The 11,689-nt window shown below is 43.2% G+C and overlaps 1 protein-coding gene across 1 annotated transcript in view; it reads left to right on the top strand.

The window, feature by feature from the left end:
• Nucleotides 1–215: 215 nt before the first annotated feature.
• LOC108159662 (exostosin-1) overlaps nucleotides 216–11,689 on the top strand; it is a 64,273-nt gene continuing 52,799 nt past the window's right edge. Inside the window, exon 1 of the mRNA XM_017293139.2 lies at nucleotides 216–1,803. Coding sequence (XP_017148628.1) covers nucleotides 992–1,803 — 812 coding nt within the window. The 5' untranslated portion in view covers nucleotides 216–991. The remainder of the gene's footprint in view (nucleotides 1,804–11,689) is intronic.

Raw genomic sequence — 11,689 nt, 5'->3', positions numbered from 1 at the left:
TACTCAAAACCTTGTTTTGCACACAAGGGAGTATATAAAATAGAAAATTGATTCATTAACCGGACCAAATTATTTGGGCAGAGCTGAGGGTTCTATCTAGCTAGTAATATTCTACGGAATCTCGAAAACGAGGAATATGATGAAACCCGAATAATTCGTAGGTATATTTACGGTATATTTTGAAAATGAGACGCTATTTTGGTATTTTTCATAGGAACATCCGTGGGCACACTGGTCACGATAACAAGACGAGCATAAAAAATGTTTTGTGTGTGTGTGTGTTATAAACATTAAGTTTATAAAACAAAAAATATAAATACCCGGCAATAATGCAAAAAAATGCAATAGAAATGTCCGCGTATGTTAGTGTGTGTGTGTAAATGTCGCGGATATGTTGTCGCTGGGAGACCGCGAGAAGTGCCGTCGCCGTCGTCGCGCCCTCGTTCCCCCGTCGTCGTCCCATGCTCCAGTCACAGTCACAGTCCCAGCCCTTGCCCACTGCTGCTGCCCGCCGGCGTCTACACCCCACCGCTGCCCTGCTGCTGCCCCACACCGAGGCTTCTGGTCCGCGCCAGGAAATGAATAATCATATAAAGATTATTATAATATAACCTTTGCATTGGAAACAACAACAAACATACACACACATGTAGTACAGGGAGATGATCAAGATCTGTTTGTAGGCAAAAGTGTTATCAGCAGGGGGCGGCAGGCAGCCAGCCAGGCAACAAAAAAACACTAAGCAAAAGAGCAGCAAAAAAGAGAAATAGTAGTAGAAACGGTAAAAATGCGTGTGGCTTAAGAGAGACTTGTTATTGTTGTTGTTGCTGCACTTGAACCGTAAGACACCTCCACACGCTCTCTCTGTCACTCTCTCTCCCACTCATTGGTGCACACAAGGAACAACGGTAGAGCATTCCCCTTCACAAAAAATAATCAAATCTAAAGTAAAAACGAGACTAGCGGTTAACCAAATATAAAAAGGGGGAGAATGCAGGCCAAAAAGCGTTATATTCTCGTGTTCGTCAGCTGCGCCTTCCTGGCCTACGCCTACTTCGGTGGCTATCGGCTGAAAGTGTCGCCGCTGCGGCCCCGTCGTGCCCAGCACGAATCGGCCAAGGATGGGGGTGTGCAACCGCCCTACGAGCAGCTGCCCAGCTTCCTTGACCGAGCGGATCCTCTGGGGCCACTGGGCAATCTCAACGGATCTGCTGGGGCACTGGGCGCCCTGGGACACAACGACTCGCGGCGCAGTCGAGGATCGGAGTGCCGGATGGAGACCTGCTTCGACTTTACCCGCTGCTACGAACAGTTCCTGGTGTACGTCTACCCGCCGGAGCCGTTGAATTCGCTGGGCGCCGCCCCGCCCACATCGGCCAACTACCAGAAGATACTCACTGCCATACAGGAGTCGCGCTACCACACCAGCGATCCCTCGGCCGCCTGCCTCTTTGTGCTGGGCATGGACACCCTGGACAGGGACTCCCTCTCCGAGGACTATGTGCGCAATGTCCCGTCCCGGTTGGCCCGCCTGCCGCACTGGAACAACGGCCGGAATCACATCATCTTCAATCTGTATTCGGGCACCTGGCCGGACTATGCGGAAAATTCGCTCGGTTTCGATGCGGGCCACGCCATTCTGGCCAAGGCCAGCATGAGCGTGCTCCAGGTGCGACACGGCTTCGATGTCAGCATTCCGCTCTTCCACAAGCAGTTCCCCCTAAGGGCCGGCGCCACCGGCTCAGTGCAGTCCAACAATTTTCCGGCCAACAAGAAGTACCTGTTGGCCTTCAAGGGCAAGCGGTAAGTGCATTTTTAATCCAACATTTCTACCTCCCCCATCGATCTGTTCCCTGATCGACATCTGCAGATGCCCCGCTGTCAAAACTGTTTTCGATTTCTCTGCAATTAAAAATCCTACCCCATGGGGTAGGCATACGGCTTGGTCTTTAATCTCTCTGTCTCTCTGTATCTCTGGCAGCCATCAACCAGCAAACATTCTCCTACTCCACCGAGTGGGATGGGGGACGGGGGGGAGTACGTCTGGTGTAGTCAGGCGGCAAATTGCAGGTTGCATCTATCGATGCCAATTCCTCTACAGGAAAATGGAATACTGAAAAACTCAATTCGCAATCCAAAAAGGATGACTATTTCTGTTCGTTTTTGGGCCCATGACTAGCCTATCCATTGGGGACCGATGGGACGACTGTTGGGAGGGGGGGGGGGGGGGGGGAGGGGAGTCGCCATTCAAATTGAAAAATTGTCTAGCAACGCGTCGTTCATCATCATGTCCTTCCATATTTCTGTGCCACTGTTGGACGGGGAGGGCGAGGGCCTCGACTTGGTCCTGGCTTTTTGTTACTCTTTTGTTTGTCTTCGCTTTATTGTTGTTTACTCGATTGTGCCACACCGCACCGCACAGCACAGCACTACAATATCAACGTAGGCAAGGACTACAATGTCCTTTCCCCCCCCCCACCTCACTCAACGAAGGGGACAGGTGGGAGCCCTGTGCTGTGCTGTGTTGAGGCTTCTTTTGGCAGGTAACTCGATTCCATAACACACTCTCTGTCTCTCTCCCGCCCCCCACAGGCACTGCTCGAAAGGTGGAGGAGGAGCTGCCGTCTGGAATGACCTTTTTGTGTCGTGCGGGAATCACCTGATGGCCACGTGTTTATGGGTGACATGAGCTCATTTTGCTCTAATTTAAAATTGATTTTTGTCCGCCTTCACTTCATAGATACTCCCTTCCTTCATTACGCTGAGTGCTGTGGCATTTAACACTCAAGCAATTAATATTTTATGGAAAAAGCACTTGAAAAGTGAAGACATTCGCCATGGAAATGCAGTTGACTGCCTTTCAATAGTGCATTAAATTAAACAGGAAATACAACTATCAAGCTAAGATTAGCGCCCAAGATATGCTCGGATTCTGTACTCCAAAGCGTCGCTGGAACCAGAGCTAGAGCCACAGGCGGCGGACTACATTCGGAGGTACGCCAAAGTGTTGTTCAGATTTTTAATGCCACACGCACTTGATAGGGGGGACGGCTTGCCACTACACCTTCTACTCGTACACGCACTCGATTGAAAGCCCACAGGATTCCACAGGAGCAGGAAGCCAAGTGCCCCACTCCCCCCACAGAGAGGACATCCTTTGTGGAATGAAAAAGTTGTTTTTTTCCCCAATTAACCAGCCAGGCACTGCTTCTGTGTGTTTTTTGGGGTCAGAGTTAATCTGTGACTGGACGTCGGCTTTCAATCTTCTTTTGTCGGCTTTCAGCGTTCAGCCTTCGGCTTATTCGCACTTCTGTGCAGCAGTTGGGCACTCAAAAGGCTCAAAAGGACTTCCTGTGTTAAAAGTTCCCATAGACGAACGGATGCATGCGTTACGAGAAGCTGTTAACAGCCTTAAATAGCCTCGTTGCTGAGGCCAATAGCATATAGAGAGAGCTAAGGCAATTCCTGTGTGTGCAGGCAGCCAGGACTCGCATGCCCCTCGTGTGCCCCCCAACAAAGCGTAGGTCCCCAGGTGGCAATGTCTTGATTTTCTCACGTTTCTCTCTGGCTTTTATTAACTTTACATATCCCCCTCCCCCCACCCAGACGTAGAGGGGGTTCTATAACCAAAAGAAGTAGCATTATTTTAAGAGTTTTTCCCCCAGTTTTCCCCCATAGATACTCACTTGCTTCTTGCAATTTGTGCAATTGATTTTGCTACTTGGAGACTTTTGCTTTTTTCAGAGTTGATTCCTTTAATTAAGGCAATTTTTCCCCTGCCTGGAGAGGACTTCTGTTCATATTTTTGGTACCAATTACCAAAAGGAAGACGAACCAAAAAAGTGTACCTTCTGGAAAATGGGAAAAACTCAATCAACATTCATTTTGTTGTCCATCAAGGACTAAGGACGAATATCTATATCTGCACTCCCCCAAAGCCCTAAAGGATTCCACACTATCCAGTTTTTTTTGTTGGTTCTTTTTTGGTTTATTTTCGTTTGCTTTGAGTTTCATTTGGATTTTCGTGTGTGGCATCGTATGCGTTTTCAGTGCAAATGCCAAATTGCAATTGCATTTTAGACCAAAACTCACACCAAACACCCACCACCCCCCACTCTCTCTCCCCTCTCGCCATTTTTGGCTCGAAAAACAGTTTGTTGCGGTTCGCTTTTCATTGCGTTTCGTTTCCCACTGCTTTGGGGTGGTGGAAGGGGGGGGGGGGGGAATTGGTTGGGAAATTGGGAAAAGAATTAGCTTTCAGTGCTGTGTGTGTTTCAGCATTGGTTCATTGGTTTTTCCCAGCTTTTCACTTAATTATTTTCTGTACAAATCAGAATCGGAGTTTCCGTGTGAACCCCCCCAATGCAGTCTCGGGCCCTGCTCTTGGGGGAATTTGTATTGTTTCTATTGTAAAATCCAATCAAATGCTAAAATAAATGCAAGAAAATGTTGAATTCTGTTTGATTTATTTCATGCCTCTTCGTTTCAATAACTATCTTACTTTCGTTTAAAGTGCACTTTCCATGGGCTTAAATTTCATTGTTTTACACGGTTCCATTTGTATCGTTATTCAACGAAAATAAACAAGAGTCTTGGGTACGTATTTCCGTATGCAATCCGCTGGCAAGCCCTGCCCCCAAAATGTTTTCCCTGAATTGATTATGGAGCAACAATTTCAGTGCCTAAAGATGCCAATAACCAGACAGTGCCAGAGAGCAAAAGATACATAGATACTCGCAGGAGGAAGGAGGCGGGAGGCAGGAGGCAGGCACTCGTAACTTTATATAGGGCCTAGGCTCACCCACACACACACACACACACACACACTCAAAGCCCTCTCTCTCTCTCTAGTCGCACTTATGACGTGTAAGCGGCTCAGACCGTTTATGCGATTTGCAGCTTTATTGACGGCACGTGCCGGACAGGCCAAGAAAGGGATTGCTGCAGATTGCAGATCTGCCATCCGTTCCATCAGTTGGTGTGAAATATAGTCTCCCCCCCTCCCCCTCAATGAGAGCACTCGGTGGCTGGGGAGGGGCAGTGCGGGGCCCATCTCATTTGGCATTCGTTGGTGAGCGGGCAGGGGGGAGGGCGGGTGTGCCCGCGAGCTGTTTGAAAACTGTTTCTAAATTGTTCTCGAATTTCACAAACGCCAAAAAGCTCCAGCCGGCTCCTTCCACACCCTCCTTCGGGCCCCCTCCTTTGACATCCACTAAGTGACATTAGTTGGCATTTTTTCTTCTTCTTCCACATTCTCTTATTCTCTTTTTACTTATTTGCCTTTCTCCCTCATCGCCTTCTTCGCCTTCTCCTTCTCCTTTGGATTCTCTTCAATTGCCTTATGCAGATTTTCTGGCTTCAGTGAAACGGGATTTGTGCCTGGCAAAGGGGGAAATATTTTAGGTCAGCCACTGTATGCCAGTGTACAGTGAAGGCCCACTTTGATGGACAGCCACGTACATGGCTAAAGATAGATAGAAAGAAGAGCACAGAAATATTGGTAGAGGTATTCCTGTAAGGGCTTTATATATATTTCATGTTTAAAATAAATATTTTTTATATAGAAATTAAATATTTTTGTATTTAAATTAAATATATTTCCTATAAATTGAATATAAAATATTTATTTTAATGTACATTAAATCTATATTAAAAAAGTATTAAATATGGGCCAAAACAAAGGCACTTTTTAATACTTTTTTTTTTTAAGTAAAATAAAATGAATATATTTAATTTAATTTCACAAAGTTGGTACATATTTAATATATAATAAAAATATATTTCATATCTAAAATTTAAATTAAATATATTTCCTACAAATTGAATATAAAATATTTATTTTAAAGTATTTGAAATATATATTTAAAATGGATTAAATATGAGCCAAAACAAAGGCAATATTTAATAATTTTTTTTTTAAGCAAAATAAAATGAATATATTTAATTTATTTTCACAAAGTTTGTACATATGTATTTAATATTTTAAAATAAATATATTTCATATTTGAATTAAATATATTTCCTAAAAATGTAATTGAAAATATTTTAATTTGAAGTGTTTTATATTTAGATTAAACATTTAATACATTTAAACAATTTGAATACATTTAAAATGTTTAAAAAATTAAATTAAAATTCAATTAATTTAATTTCGTATTTAAAATCGCAATAAATAAATTTATTTCACATTTAAATTAAATATATTTCCTAAAAATTTAATTGAAAGTATTTGAATCTAAAGTGTTTTATATTTAGATTGAATATTTAATACATTTAAACAATTTGAATACATTGAAAATTAAAAAAAATTAAATTAAAATTAAATTAATTTAATTTCGTATTTAAAATTGCAATAAATATATATTTTTCATATTTGAATTAAATATATTTCCTTAAAATTGAATTGAAAGTATTTGAATTTAAAGTGTTTTATATTTAGATTAAATATTGAATTTAATTTCAATTTTAATACATTTAAAATGTTAAAAAAATTAAATTAAGATAAAATTTAAAATTAAAATTAAATTAATTTCGTATATAAAATCGCAATATTTAATTGAAATTCCCCGAATGTACGGGTTTTAATTCCACTATAAATTTAATTTTCTCACCAAGAACGTGTCCCATCACGAGAGTCTTCACTGTACAACTGTACGGGATGTGCGTGTGGGTGTGTTTGTGTGGGGCAAGAGGGCCACTGACTCGTTGCCAAATAAAAGTCAATAAAAACCGTAAAGCCAGTTGATGACCATAAATATTCTTTATGGTTTCCAGTGTACCAGCAAACGCAGCGTCGAATGAACTTCGAAAAATCATCAACCGATAAATAGCAAAAACCCCATAAAACCCCGAAACGGAAGTCTGATATCTTTCCGATTGATGTGTGTCTATGAGGCGTTTCCGGGGGTTAAAAAGGAGGGAGGTTTACTCTATTTCTGTGGCATATTTTTGGGCTCTTATGCAGAAATAAATGTAGACAAAATAAAGACTTGTGCCTCCAAATTAGTTGCCACAGAAACACTCTTAATTAAGATTGCCACTCGGTTCGAGTCCGAGTTGGAGTCCACTTGCAGCCGCAGAATGTGAGAGGGGGAAAAGGGGTTGCAGTGGCGCCACACAATAATCTTTCGGCTCTTAACTTTTGTGCACCACAAAAAAGGAGAAGAAATGAAGTACGACGCTTGGATACCCTGAGAGATGCTTCGTGTATTTTGAGGAGAGACTTCTGCTCAGAGAATTGTGCTACCCTGTGGAAGGGTATGCCAAATGAAGAGTAAGCCACATTTTCGTCTGCGGACGAAATGATAATTCAATTGCTCTCAATTGAGTGCTGCCATCCGCAGTCCGAGGAGAGACGGAGAGCGAAGAGAGGCCGTTCCGGCCGGCATTGAAACCTCCAAACCATATTCCTGCCCCATGCCCCATGCCACATGCCACATGCCGCATGCCACATGTACGAGCATGCATGATTATTATTCCACTTTCGAGTTTGGGCCTGGCCTGGCAGAACGATAATAAAATAAAAAACATTTAATTTTAATTTCATTTTGTAATGAGTCATGACGTGGCGGGAGGGGGGAGGGGGGGTGTTTGTGGTTGGGACTGCGGTGCGGGGGGTGCCGGAAGGCTCTGGGGATTTGCAGAGAATGTTTGGCCTAAATATGCGATGGCCTCTGGTTGTAACCTGCCACAGCCGCTGCCCCAGCCGCTGCCTCTGCCACAAATTTCTTTCTTTTTTTTTTTTTAATTATGCCTTTCCTCTCCTTCTCTATGTGTGTGTGTGTGTGTGTGTGTGTGTGTGTTGGTCCTTTTCACATGGCCTGGCTTTCCTCTCGGTTTGTGGTTCGTGTCCGTGCTAAATGCGCATATGGCGCAAAATGAATTTTTGTGCAACAAACACTAAAAAAAAAAATAAAAAAAATTAAAAAAAAGAAATGTGCGAAAAATTATGGTAGAAGTAAATTTACTTTGATAGTCTACGGGCATACCCATTAATTTACAATTTTTCTACATTTAAAAAACATTTCCCAAGACATGTCCTTTGTGCCGCAAGGCGAACATAGACTTACGACACATACTATACACCTGCCTCTTAATCTCCCCAGAAAGGTCCCTATCATTCAATAACAACGACCCCATCCAACTTATCTCAAACCCCACCAACGCAAATTCCAAAACTATCCTCAAATTCCTAGAAACCGCAAATCTCCTTCACAAAATATAACCGAGCATTATTTAATAAAATAATAATAATTTAAAATTTTTGAGGAGATTATCCGTGGAATGGAGTTGCAATTTTGTGCCTCTTTGCTCTCTCTTTCCTTATCGCCTATACTGTGCTCTCTTTCTTAGAACTATGAGCACTGCTTAGACGTGGGAGACACCTGCTGTTGGCACCATTATTTCTGGATTCCGTTTTGAGCAGCAATCATGAAGAAATATTTGCTTCTAATAAAGTCTCTGACCCCGCTCTCTTTCTGTGTTTGTTTCTTTCCTTAAATCCATGCTCTTTTTTAGAGATCTCCATGCTCTGGCAGGCTCTAAATTTACTAACAGGGTGACATCGTCACCACATCTGCTCTCTTTTGAGGACCATCCGTTTGCCAAGCACCGAACGTAAACCGTTTCTCTCTGAGAGGCGAGAGAGCGTGGATGGTCCTCACAACAGCGGACGATGTCACCTAATAAATTCATCTGGGTTTGGCATGCAATTCTTTTGCTCTTCTTTGCTTCTTGCTCTTGCGGCTCTCTTTTAATGAAGATCATCTCTTGGGCAAAAGCTCTCTTGTGCTTCTGAAGCAACAAAATATGCGACTATCGGGAGAGAGCAGAGACGGCATCTTATTTATTTGTTCTCTTACCTTTCTGTTCTCTCTTTAGGGTTCGCTTTTAAGGCATGTCTGTGGTGAGGGTTAAAGTAATATTTACTTGAGAGAGAGTTTACTCGTTGGAGAGAGTCGCATATGGTCTTGCAACTACTGGGTATGCCAGCCACACAGTGGCAACACACACACACACACAGTTGAAATAATATGCCATGTGTGCACTTTTGGAGCCACAACAAGTACAGCTACAACTACAACTACAACTACAACTACAACTACAGCTGCTGTGGCAGTGGCAGTGGCGGCAACAACAGTTCCAGTAGTGCAGTGCATTTATGTTTTGTTTGTTTGTTTGTTCTTTTCATTAATTCCTCCCTCTCCCTCTCTCTCTCTCTCTCTCTCTCTCTGTTTAAAGTTTCATCTTAAAGTTTGCCTACTTTTTAGGGCTATACAAATAGAGGGAAAGGGAAGGTTGGGCTTCACTTCGTCCTGTTCTTATTCTTACTTTCGGGTATCTCGGCTTTTAATTTATGGCAGTGTGGGTGGTTGTGGGGGGGGGGGGGAGCAGGCAGGCAGCGTGCTAATGTAATTATGATAAAATGCGTCACCGCAACGAGTTGAATCTGCTCTCCCTCTCTCCCTCGCTCTCTCTCTCCTCTTTGGGGCATGGTTGTTGAACAAATTTGTTGCCAAAAACACGCAGCAGCACTTGAGTACACGCGTTGTGGGTAAAACAATAAATTTATAAACGTTCAACCGAAACGCCGTTCCCCATCCATCCATCCCCCCCCCGTCCCCTCCCCCTCTGTCGCTGGTAGTACGTTTTCTGCCTGTCCCCCGGCCCCACGTTTCTGCCTGTTCCCTGCCCCCCACGTTTCTGCCTCACGACTGCCTGTCCCTTGCCCCGGCCCCATCCCCACGTTTCTGCCCCTCTACAGCCCTGTGTGTGTGTGTTTTTTTTTGGCGGAGTTTTGCCAGTAATAACAGCGTAAAACGTTGTCTGGTAAGGTGCCAAGGACTCTAATGGGCGGAGGAGGGGGCCCATGGGGGTCTACTCCCCTGACAAATGGGTGTGTGAAAGGAAAAATCAACAGCAAGAGAGAAAGAGAGAAAGTACGTGCTTGGCTAGGGAGTTACCAAAGTATTTGGCTAAAAAAAAGGGATGTACATATGCCGGCCCCTTCTCTGAAAAAGCCTCCCATATATCCTTTTGGTGAAACATTTGAAGGGATTGACCAGGAGGCAATACTCGTATGCAAATGGAAAGAAAATTCAATTTGTTTTACAATAAATAAACACACAAATTGTATTTATGGAAATCGTTTATTAAAGAAATGTGCATAAAGGAGGAATAGATTTAATCTCTTTGTTGGACACGGTAAATGCTCTACGAATATGCGAATTCGATGCTCTGCCAAAAAAGATCTGCTTGAAAGTCTTATACATACAATAGAAGAGAAATCTGCGAAGAAACGGAGTCTCTACCTGCACCTCTTAAGGGGATCTGCTTCTAAATGCCAAGAGAGTAAGCGATAGAGAGAGAGAGAGCGCTCTCTTTTCGTTCTTCTACTACTCCATACGCCTGCAAACTTCGTTCTGCTCTCACTCTATCTCTCTCTCTCTATGGCCATGGTCCGAGCGCTCTCCGTTGTAATGAGCGGACCCGAAAGAGGCATAGCCCATACTCGTGGCTCTCTTTTAGTTCCATGCTAAGAAAAAAGCTCTTTAAGTTTTGGTTGCTTTTTTTGCTGTCGCTCTATCGTATTCCTTGCTGCCAAAGAGAGAGAGGAAAAACACGTGTGTGTGTGTGTGTGTGTGTGTGTGCCGTTATTTCCCTGAACTCTCTAAACAATAGAACTTTATTTTCCAATATTCCTTTTCCTTTGTTTTGTGTACTGGCTTTTGTTTGTTTTTTGTCTCGTTTTGTCTTTTGTCTTTTGTTGCTGGTGCCGTTGCTGTTCTTTGCTTTTGTTGCATTTTCATTGTTTGCTGTTTACTTTGGCACTTTTGGCCTATGTTACATTTTTTTTGGCGACTAGCGGGCGACGACAGACAACATTTGTTGTTATTTATTGCCCAACAAAAGCGAAAGAGCGGCACAACAATAGAGTTGGAGTGGAATCCGCTCACGTTTCAAATAAATTGATTCAATTTCATGACACTCCATCAAGCCACAGAAACAGACACTGCCACAGCCACAGCCACTGCCACTCTAACATTTTCATGGGGTTTTTCAGTGGGTTTTATTTTGTAGCTAAAACTTTTCCACATAAAACATGGGGGCCATGGATGCTGCAAGTTGTTTTCCTTGTGATATGATTATTATTATGCCTTGGCTGTGCGGAGGAGGGAGCAGGCGGCAAGGCAGAGTGCCATTCCACTTTCCGGTGGGAGCGGAACAGAAAAAACCACAGCATACTTCCAGGCGCTAATTAACCAACACGTCTGCCTCCCCCCCCCGCCCCGCACAAAACCCCTTGGACGCGTCGCAGAGTCGTAATGAATATTTGAAAAGCGTTTTTTAATTGAATCCACTTCTGCAAGGGCGGTGTGTTTTTTTGTCCGTCTACTCACCAAAAAACATTTGTCTTCCTCTCGTGGCAAAGCGTCAGGAAAAAACCACAAAACCAGATGGCAGATGGCAGATGGCAGAAGCGAGAAAGAAAAGGCCAGGAAGATGGCACCCGAAAGCCTAGATACCCTTGCAGGACGATTTATGACAGTGTTTGGAAATTATTTGAGCGCTTTTTGCCCATTGAAATGTTTCAATTAAGAAGTAATCCGATCTGAAGGCAATAGATGCAGATTGTATAGTTTTTTTATTGCATCCGATTTTTATCCGATTAAATGATGAAATATAATGT

The sequence above is a fragment of the Drosophila miranda genome, chromosome 3, assembly GCF_003369915.1.
Source record: "Drosophila miranda strain MSH22 chromosome 3, D.miranda_PacBio2.1, whole genome shotgun sequence".
Lineage (NCBI taxonomy): Eukaryota > Metazoa > Arthropoda > Insecta > Diptera > Drosophilidae > Drosophila > Drosophila miranda.
Note: the sequence above shows the minus strand (reverse complement) of the source record. Positions and strands in the feature narration are given on the sequence as shown.